This window comes from Rhyacophila brunnea, unplaced genomic scaffold, assembly GCF_057557595.1.
Source record: "Rhyacophila brunnea isolate RB1 unplaced genomic scaffold, BYU_Rbru_1.0 scaffold_7, whole genome shotgun sequence".
In the NCBI taxonomy this organism is placed as follows: Eukaryota; Metazoa; Arthropoda; class Insecta; order Trichoptera; family Rhyacophilidae; genus Rhyacophila; species Rhyacophila brunnea.
This window is the reverse complement of record NW_028233339.1, coordinates 47,592,456-47,609,594: the sequence shown is the minus strand read 5'-3', so window position 1 is coordinate 47,609,594 and position 17,139 is coordinate 47,592,456. Positions and strand designations below refer to the sequence as shown.

General features: G+C 35.5%; 1 protein-coding gene across 1 annotated transcript in view; it reads left to right on the top strand.

Moving 5' to 3' along the window:
- LOC147065006 (ATP-dependent DNA/RNA helicase DHX36-like) overlaps positions 1-17,139 on the top strand; it is a 55,920-nt gene that overhangs the window by 15,259 nt on the left and 23,522 nt on the right. Inside the window, exons 7-9 of the mRNA XM_085958378.1 lie at positions 4,379-4,547; positions 9,798-10,028; positions 16,912-17,090. Coding sequence (XP_085814504.1) covers positions 4,379-4,547; positions 9,798-10,028; positions 16,912-17,090 — 579 coding nt within the window. The remainder of the gene's footprint in view (positions 1-4,378; positions 4,548-9,797; positions 10,029-16,911; positions 17,091-17,139) is intronic.

Here is a 17,139-nt window from a genome sequence, read left to right as displayed (position 1 = left end):
AAATTGTTATTAAAAATAAATATTGTATTGATTCGCGATTATTATTTAGGTTACTTCAGTCACAGACAAACATAACATGCTATTCACAGTTCATGTCATTTTGACATTTCAAAGCGGTGATAAAGTTTTATTTTATAATACAAAATTTAGTGTGTTACTGTGTTTTGAATGTGGATAAATTTTCTCATATTGTACCGAAATCATTTGCCAGTGCTTTAAATATATAAGTATTTATTAAATTGTGTAGTGTCCCGATAGAAAATGTGCGAACGATTGCATTTAAAAAAAATTATTCCCGAGTTTGACGTGTTTCAAACATTAAAAATTATCAAAGCTTGACCTTTCAAGGGTCCATTTAGATATGAATACAGCAAAAAAACTTATATTACACATTTTCACAACAATTTATATGATAAATATTTGTTTTTAACTGGCAGTTATACATTAAACAAACTTTTTTGTTGGCGATGCGTATTGTTTGGTAAAGAAAAGTATGCGTGAAATTCTACTGCCATAAGTGATTTAAATAATTTGACAAATTCAGCGGTGAAACCTATGACCAGTGTGTCGTTGTCATTAGTGTGCACCTATTCATCAGTAGTAATATCGTAAGTATTATCTTCTTATTTCCCGTAAGTTACCTGACAAGTGTGCTCTTTTTCTCTGATCTCCACAGCTTACCTCTTTCCAAAAGTCACCCTTCGCCACTGCTATATATTATAAGCGACCGTTGAGTGAAATATCTTTTATAATAAAGTAAAATTTATTTTATGTTCAGTAAATAATTATCATTGAAATACTGAAGATAAAACAAAATTCAAATTAAAGTCCCGTAAATATGATTGTCCCGTGACTATTTTCCAGTTACCTACGTACCACAGCCTACCTTCGACAAGCGCCCTTTGCCTTTGCCACTGCAATCTATCCATTTAATTATATGCAAGTGAGAATATTTATAATGCACAAGTGAACTGTAGGTTTTTTTTGTAATTTTGTCAATGAGATTATTCACCTATCAGAATTTGAAGCTGTCTCTTTCAATACGTTAATTATCATTTTCATGCTTGAACTCTTTGTATTCGATGCAGCAGAAAAAGGAGCCATATACGTAATGTACCTTATTTCTGTTATGGCATTTGGAAATATTTAGCACACGCGTGAAGCATAGTTAAGTTGGTATTCTCCACAAATATTAATGTCACTCAGTTACCATAACACACATTACACTACACACATATGGGATATTTCAACTAAATAATAATGCCAAAGTGCATTGCAAATTGGCTAATAAATGTTACAGCAGTAGTGTGAAGTTCTCTGCAGATGAAACTGCAATGTGAAATTGGTTGTAGCTGACTTAATCAGTGTACCGTAGGTCCTTTCTTTTTACTATTTATTTCATACATCTAGGCTCCATTTATAGAAAAAGATTTTTCTCACTCTTGCAAACCTTACAAACCCAAAACAATTTTTTTTTTTTTTTGTGATTTTACCGAGGCTTTGACTGCGACTCGCTGTCATATCGCCTCTTCTCTTCTAGAAGGGGATCCTTCGATCAGGTCCTCACTCCTATTCTGTTAAATGGCTTTATAATTATTTTGTCTAGCTCTTCCGTCTTTCTTTCTTTCTTCTTTAGACGCCAGTGTTTTATGCACCAGAATCGCTCTCCTCCGTATCCATCCCTTCTGTATTTTCGATACATCGTGTAATCATTGAATTTCAGATAGTCTAATTCAGACCTCAGCCAAGTCTCTGAGATTAATGCTATTGAAATTTTTTGTCTTATTAAGTAGAGTTCTATATCATCCTTTTTTTGCTTCATACTTCTGGCATTCCATTGTAAAATCCTAATTTGTTTTTTATTATCCATTTTGCTCCAGAACCTCCCCTAGAATTTCCTTTAAGTGTCCTTCTTTGAATTGTTTGCATACCCAGTCCACTGCTTTAATTATTAGTTGTTTAATGATCTGCTGCCAGTCTCCCCCTTTCAGCAAGACTTTCATAATTTCTCCCATCGCGTTAACCTCTGTCTTCCCCTTTGAATTTTTCTTATTTTTTGTAGGCTTTACGCTACTACCTGTAGATATTATTGTTGAGCCTGAAGCTTCTACCACCGCTTCTTCTTTCTTTTTGTTTTCCTTAGTTTTTTGAATTGTTTCGCTTTCATCTCTTTCTACGATTTTTTTTTGTTTTAATATGTCAGCATAGCTATTATTTAACATATTTTTTTTTGCTTCCTTGAAAGGTATGTTCATTTTTTTCATTGCTTCTTTGCAATTCTTTTCCTCTTGCCCCTTTGGGCATTTTTGGCTGTTTGCCGCGTGGTTACCTTTGCAATTGATGCACGTAATTTCCTCATTTTTTTCGCAGGTTTTGTGGTTTTCACCACACTTAGGGCACGTTTCTACTGTACGTCCGCAATTGTTCGCGATATGCCCATATCGCCAGCATTTGTAGCATTGCATAACCCTGAATACATACGGTTCTACAGCAAAAGAGACTCCATATATGTAAATTGTTCTCGGCAATATTTTCTCCCCAAATTTAATACTGACTGACGAGGTCTTTGTCAGCTCTCCTGTATCACCTTTTCTTGTCAACCTCTTAAGGTTGATTACTTTTGCATCACTTTTGATTTCCATTTGCAGTTCTTGGAGGTCCATATCAATATCGACTTTTCTTATTACTCCATAAGAGCAGGAGTCATTCTCTTTGGTCACAAAACCGAGATCTTTGAGTTCTCCAGCTTGTTTCACTTTATCTGCTTCTTTTTCGTCTTCTACTTGGATGTACGTCTTTAAATTTTTATTGTAAATTTTCTGTACTTTTACTCCTGCCTTATGCAGCATCTGCGCTATTTTCAATTTTAATGGAATTTTACTTCCCGTCGCTATCATGACGATGTTTTGGTTTCCCTTTGGAGTGACCCCAGATTCTCTTCTGGGTTTTTTTCCAAAGGTCACCGTCTGCCATTCTTCTTCTTTTTCTCCAACCACTTCCTCTTCATCATCGTTTCTTTTCTTCTTCGTTTTTTTGGTTTCATTCACTTCCATCGTGGTGTTTTCCATTTTATTGCTTTTGCCGTTCACGCGGTCTTGGAATTCGCGCAACAGTGTGAACAAAAAACAGTGTGGACAACCCCTCGCTTCACAGCGTTTGACGCACTCCCCGCACAAAGTGCACTATCCGTGCAACAATAAATATTTTTCACTTTTTCTCAAGCACTGGCACTGATTGTCAAAATCACATGGGACCACACATGTTGAGTTTATTGTCAAATTCATTTACAAACAATATTATTTTTGTTGTATCCCGTATTTATAACCGTTCGCGAGTAACCAGGCGAATAGCGTCCCGAATACGCAAGCGAAGTTGTACAACCTCACTCCACCGCTGTTGGCTTCCGACTGCAAAACAATTTTATTCAAGAGACTGTAAACATGACAATAATTCCTGTTATTTAATTGGTTTACAAAATTTTCTGTTGTATGGTCACATATTAAGATGTACATATTATGCACATATTTGTATTGAAATGGTTTAGACGTGTTACAGGTGTGAGAATCTTACATGGAGAAGTAGATATTCAGTAGGTTTTACCAGTAGACTGATGACATCCATGCCGGGGTTGTATTTTAACGCTCGCCTTAGATTCAATGCATCGGACACATTCCATTGATTGTTTACGCCTAGTTATGTGTCAAATAGTTCACCAGTGTACACGTGAAGTAGTTTCGTCATTTGCTGATTATAATACAAGGGTTTTAAAAAGTTAGTATTTCTGAAAAAAACTATATGAAGTAACCGGAACATTTTTCATTTTGAATTCTCAAAATAATATTTTTGGCTTATTTGGTGTAAAATTATAGTATAAGTTGCGCTAGCGTTTGCATCACAAACAATGGCAATCATGAATTGGTTTGAGGTAGGCCTATGGCTATGCATCACGCATGCGTTCCGATGTAATTGTCTCAACAAGTGTGGAGTCTTATTTGATACATACCTCCATGCAAACGTAACGTTATATCAGCTTAAGGCAGTAGTATTCAAAGTGTGCGCCGTAAGAAATTCCAAGGCTCCGTTGACTGTTGGAAAGAAACCAATTCTAGATAATTTTAATTTAATGTGCAATCACGGTGATATACTTATATGCTCTGTAACTAAATGTGAACTGCTCTTTCCATATAACTACAGTGACCATTCCTCCTTTAGTTTACCCAAAAAAATCTTCTGAATTTTTCACATAGCATACAATTTGTTTGGGTGCCCTGAAATGAAAAGTTTGATAACCACCATCTTAGATTAATTGCTCCATCTTATAAAAGGAATACTATATTGTTTGAAACGATTTTGATGTTCCATTTTTTGTTCCCCCCAGGAGTAAGGAAGATTATTGTGTCGACTAATATTGCGGAAACGTCCATCACCATAGACGACGTGGTGTACGTGGTGGACTGCGGCAAGATGAAGTTGACGCACTACGACGAAGACACCGACATCCGCATCCTTCAGGCGGAGTGGGTTTCCAAGGCCAACGCTCACCAAAGGTACACCATTTTTACCGTCTGACTGTTTCTAATAGACACCGTGCAATTTCATTGGCCACTCGTCACATTTGTCTGTTGTCAGCTATTTCGAATTTTAATTAAATTAAAACACAAATTGACACCTGCACAGTAAGTGCCAACTGAATGTTTTTGAGAGAAAATTTCTACGCTGTATTTATGGGCCAATCAGGGACAGCAATATTTGGTGAAGATTCAATGCTAAGTTCTACGGTCTGCACTCTGTATGAAGATTGCAGTGCATTTCAGTCAATTCGGATTGCAAGACTAATGTTGAGCAAACCAATATGTACAGAAGAAGAGACTGGCTGGATGGAGCTACGATTATCGAATACTGAGGGTACCCAACGTGTAAGCGGACACTATTTTATATAAGTACAGGAAACAGTTAGAGGGAAACCCTAACCCACCCCGCATTGTTGCACTCCTGACGATGAAAACGCAATATATTATAATATTCTAAATTATTTAATAATCAGGACCGATTTTGTACACCATGATTAGCTATATGTAGTAGAATCTTAGATACATAATATACAAATTGTTTTTCATTAATTTCGTTTACGATCATAGATGTGCCTACCAAATTTTCAATACAATTCTTTCAAATTAAAATCAGCAAATACCATGTGCCATTAATCCATTAATTGAAGTTACCAAGTTAGAATTATAAAAAATACGAAATATTTTTTATTTTTCCAATTTTATTACTGCACCTGATTTATTGATTATTTTTATATGCCAGAACTCGGAAATCATTTCGAATTACGAAATTCGAATTAAAGGTATGGTTTCATATAAAAATAATGTTCAAGGGACTTTTTTTTCAGGAAAATTTCGAATTACGGTGAATTTCGAATTATCAGTGTACTTACTAATGAGGTTTTCCTGTAATGATCTTAATATGAAAAGGCCAACTATCACAGCTGCACAAACGTCAAATTTTGACATTCGTTTAAAGTTATTAAATAAATAATTATCAATAACTAATTCCGGGTTTATATAACTTATTATTCCACGTTTGTTTAAGTAGGACCCGATCCAAATGCTACTTTCATTTTGGATTTGTTTATTTATGTGGTGCAGAAATTTCATTGTCGGCCATTTTTGCTTATCTCCAATCACGTGTAAGCACAAAATACATCGGCCTCACTTGCCCGACACTGATGTCGGGTCATACATTGCCCAGCAACTGGGCAATAGTTGCACCATTTTTTTTGGCAATTGTATCGGTCATCTTCAATTTTTGATGCTCGTTTACGGGCCGGGCCGTTTTAGGTCTTCGTTTCAGTTGTTAACCACTCTATCGCCTAGCGCCCGCCGGTGATGTCATTCACACGCCACGCGCCCACCCATGGGCGCTTTGTTTTAAAATCGTAATGAACGTGTCTAATTATTTTTTTTTAATAAAAGACACCTCCGAATATCCCAATGAACCATACACCACACAGAAATATTCATAAATCAAAGTAGTTATCAAGACAATACGATCTTTGTATCTAGGGCTGACACATATGCCGGCGTAAATTGACATGACATCACTGTTGGACAATTTTTATTATTTGTTTATGTAAGTCTCTTCTAAGTGTCTAGAAACGAAAACGGCAATAATTGATGAAGAAACGCCTATTCCACTTGTGAACAATGCTGTTTTTGTTTCTATAATTTTTAATAGCCATAATAATTTTATGACAGGCGCCTCATTATCTCATATCCATAAGTTGAGTGAATAGCTTTATTTTTACGACTTCCATAATATAAAATTAAAAATAATTTACCCGATAAAAGTGACAAGTGACATGGGTAGCTCATTGTAATGCGCTCTCCAAATGAAGCGATACTTTGCCGCATTTTCGAGCGAGGCGAAGACGCGCCAGACGGAAATCACCGCGAGTGCAGCTTGTGTGCACATTGCGAGACTCAAATCGTATCATGTGGGTAAAACTTTATATCTATGTATTGCAGTGTTTTATTATGATTTCCGATAGAATAATATTAGATGCATGGTTTATTTCATATTTATCAATATTATATTTTTAGTTTCATGTTGAGCGCGTTTCAGTGTGCATTTCATAATTTTTCTCCTAAGTTTGTAATATTATTTCGTGAATTTTCGGTGAATTTTATTATTCCTAAAATAGAGTACCTACCTATAAACATTGATAGTGTGTAATAGATATATTTGTGTGTTTGTGTTTTGTCACCCTTCAAAATGGAAGATGATCATAATAATCCTGAGCAAGAAGCCGATGATATTTTATTTTCGACACAAGAATCCGAAGATGAGGATGATTTAGACCTCGACATGAACGAGGATAGCGATGAGGAGGTATTCGACGAACCACTTTGGGAACACGATGATAATGGATCTCAATCATATGAGCCTGCTGAACAAGTCGATTTCTTTGATTTTCAATGGAGTGACAGTGAATTTGTTCCCCTATTGTTGGGTATACATATAGGTTGGGTGACAGCCCTGAGTGAAAAATATATCGTAGTTTTCCATGAAAAATGAATACAATCTATGTTACCATACATAATATGTGAGTATTACTATACATTATATATATATTTCAACTTTTTCTATTTTTTTTATTTTTTTAAAAATGTGTGGCATATAGGTGTTAATTTGATTTTAACTCTTGGCGATCAACTGGTTAATTAGGGTATATGTTACTCGTGTGCAGATTTAACTTTTTGTAAGAGCGCGATGCTCAATTCGTACTTACCATAAAACAACAGTAAAAATTGTAAGTAGCTGAAATCCATCTGTTAACTATAGATTATAGAGATAAGGAATCCTTAACCATAGACTACTTTTGTTATGAACTCGCCCCCTTGCCCCCCTTCCGTATTGCCATTTACCACTGACAGCTGCTGTCAAAATAAATTGACGTGTCTTTAACCCGATCGGCGCGTTAAGTTTCCATACAAAAGATGTGCTGTCCGCGGTAGGTTTTTCGAAATGTTATTCTTCGCTGTATTATAATAAATACGGCAGTTAAAAATTGTGGCTACAACTGTTATCATGCCTAGATACATAAGGATCCAAGTGCCACACTAAAACACATAATAGAGTGTTGAATTTAGCTGTGTTTACTTTAACAAAACTACTGTATTGCTTTGTTCGGATAAACTCTGTAGCCATTTTCGATGACAAAGCACTTGACTTCAAAACAAGTGCGCCGATGAAGACAATTAATCACTGACTAATTTTATTTTACTCTTGTTAAAAACACTTAAAAATGCCATAAAAATTATTGAAAATAATAGCTTTTATTGGTGACTTATGAATTATTGTTAATTAGTGTAAGTTTTATTGATGACAAATCCATTAAAATTGGATGGTAGTCACCAGTTTTATTTCATGGCATAGATTGTGTCAGCATTTTACATGTTTTATGGGCTATTATAATTTAAGCGTAAAGGTGAGTCCACACTGGTTGAAAATATTATAATAATTTTTTTGTTTTTTTTTTAGTGAAACTTGGATTTTGTAGATTACTTTTCAGTTTTATTGAGCATTGTGTTATGTTAGTGATTGTCATTTTATGTTTTGTAAAAAAAACAATATTTATTTTTTAAATTGCGTAAATTTTTCCAAGTGCTATAAAAACTTTTTTTTGGGTAAGGTTTTAAAAATTTATAAGCATTAAATTGTACGCGAAGATAATATGTAATATAGTTGAAAAGTCAATATTCCATGATTTATATTTTATACCTACCCGTGTGTTTTTTTAGCAAAAATTTATACGTTTTATATATTCCTTCATAGTAATTCGTAATTTATTTATAAAACTTGCAATCCTCTAAAATATAATAATATATATTTTTTCATTCCGTGTGGACGCATCTTTACTAAATATTTACGACTTTCAATAATGAGCTCGATTTATGACTTTGAAACAATTAGGGAGACACATGAGTAATAAATGACATAATCCAGAACACAAGTTCAAGTACATTTTTAGAAATATTACGACAAATTTCTTTTCGTTTTTTGGTTGTCTTTTTCGTATTCCCGCACATGATGTAAAAATCGCGGTGAATTCAACTTTACACGGTAAATACTCGGCGCACACTCAACTCGAATGAAATATATTTTGTATACCTACTGCGCAGCCGCGAAAAATACCGCGTAGATTTGAACTGATGCAATCGGACCGGCAAATCTCGATAGATCGAAGGGGTTCGAAAGATCGATGTTTATGAAATTAAAACAACATATTTTTGACAGAGTTATCGATATGGCGGTACGAACACGAATCAGAGCATTTTTCAATACAAAAATTAATACTATGCGTGAAGTATTTCCTACTTTACCGACATTTCAATTTTCGATATCAACAGTTGCGACATCCGCCCAGTATCAGAGCTTATGTAAAAAACAACATATGTCCCATCCGCGGCGATCGGGTTAAAACGGCCAATACACTCAAATTCATTTAACAATAAATTGATCTCAATATGGGTATTGAACAACTATTAAATATCCGTGACATTTAATACGACATATTTTCCTTTACTTTCTTGATTCTGTAGATGTCTTAATTTAGTAAAACCGATTATCGAATTGAAATGTCAGTGTCAATGAATTATGAATTAACTTTTCTTATTCAGATTTAGATATTTATGTAATATTAAACCAATAGATAGGTAGTTAAAATATATAAGTACTTGGTTACCTACACACCAACATGGTAATATTAGTTTTAATCACTCTATATAATTATTCACATCATGGCATATATTTGTAATAATTGTAAATGACAAAATCTGACATTTCAATGGCAAGTGTTACCGTATCGGGAAAAACATGGTCAAAAAATAACTTATATTATTCACTAATTGCGGAGACATTTAATCATTTTTATTAAATATTAATTGTGTATTTATAGTTATTGAATTTATTTTGTATATTTTTCATATTTTTGTCATCGTTTAACAATTACAAAATAATTTACCTAAATTATGAAAAAGAGAATTATTATATATGGTAATATTTTCAATAGAAAAACAGAACGAAGCTATTGCAGATTTGGTGGACCATAGACAAACTCGATCATAACTATGAAAGGCTTTCTGGATAGTGTTTTGTTGTAATTTTGTTGTAATTATGACAGACGATTGTGCATAGGGCTCTAAGACTATAACTTATTATAACTTAATTATTGTCCACAGTAATAATACAACTATTCATTATTATGGTAACTATGTATAATGTGATCGCAGACGGGGCCGCGCAGGGCGAGTGCAGGCCGGGCAGTGCTGGCACCTGTTCAGCGGCGGGCGGGCCGATCTCTTGGACGAGCGACCCATCCCTGAGATCCTTCGAGCGCCGCTCCATGAGCCTCTGTTGGCCGTTCTTCTGCTGAGGCTGTCTCCTCCGCAGCCCTTCCTCTCCTCGCTGCTGGACGCTCCTTCGCCGACCGCCATTGTCAACGCTGTCCGTCTCCTCACCAGGTATATAATTCACATGTCTTGATATACTTCGATTCATGGGGCTTCGGTTAATATTGACGACTCCTAACGAATGTCTGGCTCACTCTTAGATGTTTGTCAGTGTAAGTGTAATTCTGCAAATGAACCATTTTTGAAAATGTTAACCTTTTAACAGCCCAGCTGATAATACTAGGTATAATCTCCAGGGCCCAAGAATTAAATAAAATATAAAAAAGTAAATTATCAGTGGAAAATTTTATATCTAGCACTTACATAATATTACGAGAGATCATTATTTTGAAGTTCGTCGAAAGGGTTTTTCATTCATAAGTTCATGAAAATGTCGCAATACTGCAAATTTACAAGAAATAGGTAGTTAAAAAATATTTTTAAAAAATTCAAAAAAATTAATTTTTAAATTATAAAAATTATAAATTTAACAAATACACATATTTTTTTTGTAATATCACTATTATTTTCACTGACCACATAAGCACCTCTAAAAGTTTTTTTCCGTATGGTAAATTTCGAAACACGGTTCAAAGCATAGTGCAATGTCACATTGCTTGCACAAATACCGAGTTTCCCTACGTTTTTATTGTTTTTGTATTATAACATACGTAACTTCTGGTGACACTATTTTTTTTTCCGTGGGTAGTATTTTACCCATAAAATATCTCTCCGTAAGCCTGGCAGGTAGTGGCACCTTCCGCTTCAAATTTGTCTTTGGCTCTGTCTTGTGTTTTTGAATCAGTTGATCGATAACTTTCAACTGAAAGTCACCTAAGGGCTGTTTTTTACCAGTTTTTTTGTTGGTACAATATATGCGCGCGCGCATTCAGTAATGATAAATCTAATAGATCGAAAAAAAGATTTTTGTACCATTTGAGGGCTTTTCATGATGAGTTTACAGACGAAAGCATCATATCACTTTGGTTTACAGCGCCCATGTTTTTGTTGTAGTCCACGATGGACTCGGGTTTTGAAATAGGAATTTTTGTCACATAGTTTACTTTTCCCGTCAGTTTGAATACATTCTTGTGCACTGTAGTCAACATTGTCATGTCTTTCCACGCCAATGCCATCATTTCGTCAGTGTGAAATGCCTCGGTTTCCCCTCTTCAATTTTTTTACGAATTTCGGCATCCCAATTCGATTTATTCTCACGGTTCCGCAGGCATTTGTCTTACTTACTGTCTACTTGAACAATGTTGGGCTGCTGTACCAATTGTCGATAGAAAGCGTATGTCCTCGTTCCAAGTACGGTTCAAGTAATGTCACCACAATTTTGCCTGATTTTTCTTCTGAATTTCAGTTTGTTTCCCCGTATAAATTATTACATCTAAAACAAAGCCAATTTTGATAAGGATACAAGTACTTGTTGAAAGAAATTTTCAGCTCTTTCAAGACCTGTCTTACCTTGTACAATCAATCTCCGAATGGAATCTGGGTTTCATTATCGCTAAAATGCAAGAGCTCAAAACGATTCCTAGGCATTGATTCGGAATAATACTGTGAAAACAACATTCTTCTGATGGCCCAGTGTTCAGTAATTTTGTTGCGAGAATTACGTGACATAAGCATGCACACCCCCAAAAATGTGTACATATCATCGGTTGTGCAGTCTACCCATTGTCGTAAACGATCATTTAGAACTGTGATATTTTTTGTAGCAAATTTAAATTGTTTATTTGTCTCCCGCACTACCATTTCAACAAAGGAAATGTGGATAAAACACTTGAAATAGTCCATTTCAAGTGCATCCGAAGATAAACTATCTGCTTTGCATCCCGATTCATTATCATCGAATGAAAATGCGCGCGGGTCAAATAAATTCGATTTCCACTCAAATGTAGGTCTTTCAGTAGCTTCCGAATTAGTTGGTTCATTTTCTTCAGCTTCCAAAGTATCGTCAACTTCATCAACATCGGAATCATCACTATCGTCTTCAGATTCAATTGTTTCTAAAAGATTGTCAATTTCACCATCATCACAATATTCATCCATTTTGAATTGGAAAAATTGGTAAGCTAAACTCATCAATGTAACACTTTTGTTTGTCCAAATTGAATGCAAAATATAAATAAAAATAGTCACAGTACTTAGTCACTCGACACAAATGAAATTTTCAATCTGATTACATCGAAAATCTTTCAATTCAATATAAAAGTACTCATAAATATAACACTTGTATATGCAAATCATTTTATGCGAAATATAAATATTCACAACCAGCGGCGGCTCCTCTAATACCATCCAAGTGCTACGCACTGCCTGTATTTTTGAAGACATCACTCAACTTTTCATTGTTATTCATATGTGTATCACTCACTTCGCGAAGTAGAACATGTAGCAGTATTATGAACAATACTCCGTTCATGTGCGCAAAGAGATTGCGATCCAAATGGATTTTCATTTTGCACAGGATTGCAATGAGGTCATTGTATACTTCTTAAACGGTAGTCCAATGTTCCTGTGGTAGCATTTTGTGTAGCATTTTTTACACACTTTATGATCGGCGCACGAAATTAGGACTCTTGAAACAAAAACACCAGTTTCTGTTTTATAACAATGTTGGCGAGTTAATTTTTAATAATTTCACATTTAACACGTTGGACGCTGAAGACGCACCGGGTGCGTAATCGTATACATTGGTAAGGCGCTGATTACGCGACCGGCGCGTCAGACGTTAGTATGGGTTTGTATGGTAAAAAATATTCGTCAGCGTGTTACAAATGAACACATACACATGTAGCATATCATATACGTTCATTCCAATACCTTTCGTCGACGAAATCGGGCGTTTCACGCGGCGTCATAAAAAATCTAGATTAAGGTGCATTCACACTCTCGGTCGTAATATTATTTAGAGCTCTTTTTTATAAACTTATTTACGGTTCGTTACAAACATAAACATTGAGCAGTGAACATAAACAACGTGAACATTTTACATTTTTTTTACTCTTTATCATTATACATAGTCTGCTACTGTTTTTTTTTATTATCAAAATGGATGGTCCTTCAAATTCTAAAAGAGCAAGGGTTGAAGATGACGATAGTGACGGTGAATCTATTGACATTGGTGATGATAGTGACTTTGAATTTGAGGTACATAGTGAATCGGAAACACACTCAGGAAGTGATGATGGGGTGATTAGACTGGCAGGGTTGCCACCCGATCGCACTTCAACATCGGGACAGGATGATTTTCAGATCAGTGAAACACCTGAATTATTATGACCATCAACTTCTGGATCCACACAATGGTCGAGTACGCGAAAACCGGCTAAAAATATACCATTTTTGGGAATACCGGGTGTAAAAATTGACATCCCAAGCAAGGATCCTATGGATATTTTCAACGTTTTATTCAATAATGACTTTTATAATTTAGTTATAAGTGAATCAAACGCTTACGCAGTAGAGGTCCTGGCTCAATCGGAGGGAGAAAAAAGCAGAATAACTCATTGGAAAGATATTACTGTGGAAGAATTCCGTGTTTGGCTAGGGCTTTTGTTTCATATGGGCACTATCCGCATAAATAGGATAAATGATTACTGGAAAACAGATGAGCTGTTCAATCTCAAAATGTTTTCGAAGTATATGTCTAGAGATAGGTTTTTATTGATAATGCGTGCATTACATTTCAATAAGAATGTCGAAAATAGTTCTACATTGGATAAAGTAAAGCCGCTGATAGATTTTTCAACCAACGAATGGACAGTATTTATGCACCTCAAAAAAATTTATCTATTGATGAATCTCTCATGCTATGGAGAGGCAGATTGATTATTCGTCAATACATCAAGGGTAAAAAGGCCAAATACGGGATAAAATTATACATACTGGCGGAATCGAATGGCCTGGCTTTGAAAATGATAGTTTATGGTGGCGCCGCCGACAAGGAGTTGGGTGGCAAAAATCATATAAACAAAGTGGTTTTCGAACTAATGAATGGGAAAACTGGATACGGTCATTCATTGTTCATGGACAATTTTTATAATAGCGTAGAACTAACAGAATCTATGCTAAATGAAGACACGTTTGTAACTGGAACACTGAGAAGCAACAGAAAAGGAAACTCAGTAGATGTTGCAAATAAAAAACTAAAAACGGGAGAATCGATTAGTCAATATACAGAGCACGGAGTCTGTATTACGAAGTGGAAGGATAGAAGAGAAGTTCTAACAATATCTTCAGAATTTGACGGTGAACTTACAGAAACAACAAATCGCTTCGGGAAACGGGTTACAAAACCAAAAATGATAGTGGAGTACAATAAATTTATGGGTGGCATCGACTACCATGATCAAATGATGGCATACTATCCATGTCAACGGAAGACACTTCGGTGGTATAAAAAACTCGGAATACATATTTTTCAATCAATGTTGCTAAATTCTTATTATTTATACCGAGAAACTTGTGATAAAAAAGCTACATTGTATGATTTTAGGCTAGCCATTATCAAAAAATTGTTGCATTCTACCACACCGTTGAGTTCTACTCTAACATGTAAAATACATTTACCCATTTTATTAGAAAAAGGGAATAACGGAAAAACAAAAAGAAAAAGGTGTAAATATTGTTTGGATACTCTCAATAAATGCTGCGATTCCATTTATTGCTGCCCAGATTGTTCCGGAAATCCCGGATTTTGTCTTGACCCATGTTTTAGGTTGTTCCATAAATATAAGCAGTGTGAATAATAACTTTTATAAAGCTAATTGGATATAAACATGGTGTAATTTCATTGATTTTTCTAATACATAAGTAGTGTTATATAATGTAATAAATACATCGATAATGTTCGAAAACCTATAAAAATAAAAAAAAATAATGTAATAAAATGAGTGAAAACAATGTGAATGTGAACAATGTGAATGCAAGATAAGATTAGCCTTCATTGAGACGCCATCACTTCCAGCATAAAGTAAAAAAATAATAAAACGTAAGTAATGTGTGAACGCAGCTTTAGTCGTCTTGACATTGCTTGTTTGATCATTGTTTGACGACGTGTTGTGAGTCACGCATCCGGTAGATGCGGCGCGTGTTGTTCGCATTCTTCGAGTCAAATAGTCAACTGACGTTTTCGCACTTTTGAATATTTCATATTTTTGATAGGGTTTTCGGGTTTTGAAAATTGCCATTTTTTCAGCATCTTATAATGCTCATGATAATGTGTACGCAGTGAATGTGTTAAGATTTAATGAATCGCCAAACTTTTACGAAAATACAAACTAACGCATTTATTTCTAAACCACTCAAATACATTCAATATATTAAAAAAAACACAGCAGCACTACATGAATAGTAGGTCGTAGCTGAATAATAAATACGAACGATAATATAAGAGAAACATACTTTTAATGACATATAAATACATCAGAAATAAATATGAGTTCGAAGGAACGCTGATTTACAATATAAATATTACCCACGCAATGTTAGTTTATTTTATAAGTTCACTTAAATCAATAATAATATGAGATTTAAAAACTAAACATACTGCTGTGCAGTGTGCACTATTAACAAAGTGACCCAACGTATGTCATCCATTTTACGATGGTTCATATTTGGCTGACGCATCCATTGTTCGGAGCGTAAAGCGATAAACCGTGACATTTATTGTTCTTTATTGATATTAAATCATTCTAATTGTTTAAAAACTTTTTTAAGAAATAGAATAAATAAACAAAGACATTTAATTTACCTTCTGAGAAGTTCAACGTTTCAGTCATTTTACACTAAGATATGTTAGCTTATTGACACGGCAGCCTTCGGTGATTGAGGTTTTCATGGAGAGACGCTTTACGACCTTTACGTGGCTAGGACAAGTGTTCCTGATGCCGCCAAAGAGTGTGACACTTTGTACCCTTATGGCACAGCCTCAAGGGTTCCGTTGCCATGGCCGGCCCTCCCTCACCCTGCAGCGGTGCTACAAAAGCGACCTACGTGCTGCAGGTCTGACGTGGCGGGAGGCTCAAGAGTTGGCGTTGGACCGAGGGAAGTGGCGCGAACTTGTGCTTGCCCTATGCTCCAATGCTGGGTATAGAAGGTAAACCATTTCGCACTACCAGAAAATGCTATTCTGAAGACCACCGGCTGCCACTGTTCACAACACTTCGTAACTCAACACAAATTAAATTTCAATATGATAAAATGCAAAATCTTTCAATTAGAACGCAAATCAGACTAGCATCCTGACCACCATTTATTACGCGATCGCAGCGCGAACTAATGAGTCAACTATTTTTCAGTACATGGGAAGGAATTGGTAACCCTGAATGGGCCTCTAGGAATACCCCTTTATTCTCGTGATGTATTTGACTTTTCAAGCGTTTCTGCCTGCAGAGCTTGCCCATAGATGTCAATACACGTATTACTCGTACGGGTTTACTACGATAACTAGGCAGGTATTATAAAAAAAATGCAAAAAACGACACTGTGTCACATCACAGTTTCACAACAGCGGCCATATTGTTTAGTGGATGACTGTTTACTGCAAAATGGATCTGCTTAATAATATTTTTAAACACATTTTTTTTAAAGTCAATTCCGACCGAATTTGACATTGATCTTTTTTGCAAAACATAGAAATCATATTGTCGTCAAAACGCAAAAACACAAAAGTGTCGCTTAACTGATTATTGCATAACACCGTCCATATAAATACTTAATTTTCATCAAAAACCTTTTTAAGCACTCGTGTTTACTGTGAATATCAAATTTAGCTCTGTGGACTTACAGAGTGTGTGCCAGTGATGCACAATCTTTTAAACGGTAGGGCCAGTTTACCTATTTTTTTTTTTTGTACACGAGCTGCAGTCTCTCGGATAATGATACATTTTGGTACATTAACATAAACATGTGCATATTGTGTTCATAATACTTTTTTTTACAGAATGGGAATTCTGGATGAGAAGGAGCGTCTGACACCTTTAGGGGTGCACGTGGCGCGCCTGCCCGTGGCTCCGGGGGCAGCTCGGATGCTGCTGCTCTCCGCCCTGCTATCTGCTGTGGACCCCATCTCATCCGTGGCCGCCGTCGCTGCTTTCAAGGACCCCTTTCTTCTCCCTATCGGTACGGATCACACATAATTAATTGTTGTATACCAATATAGACTATAATA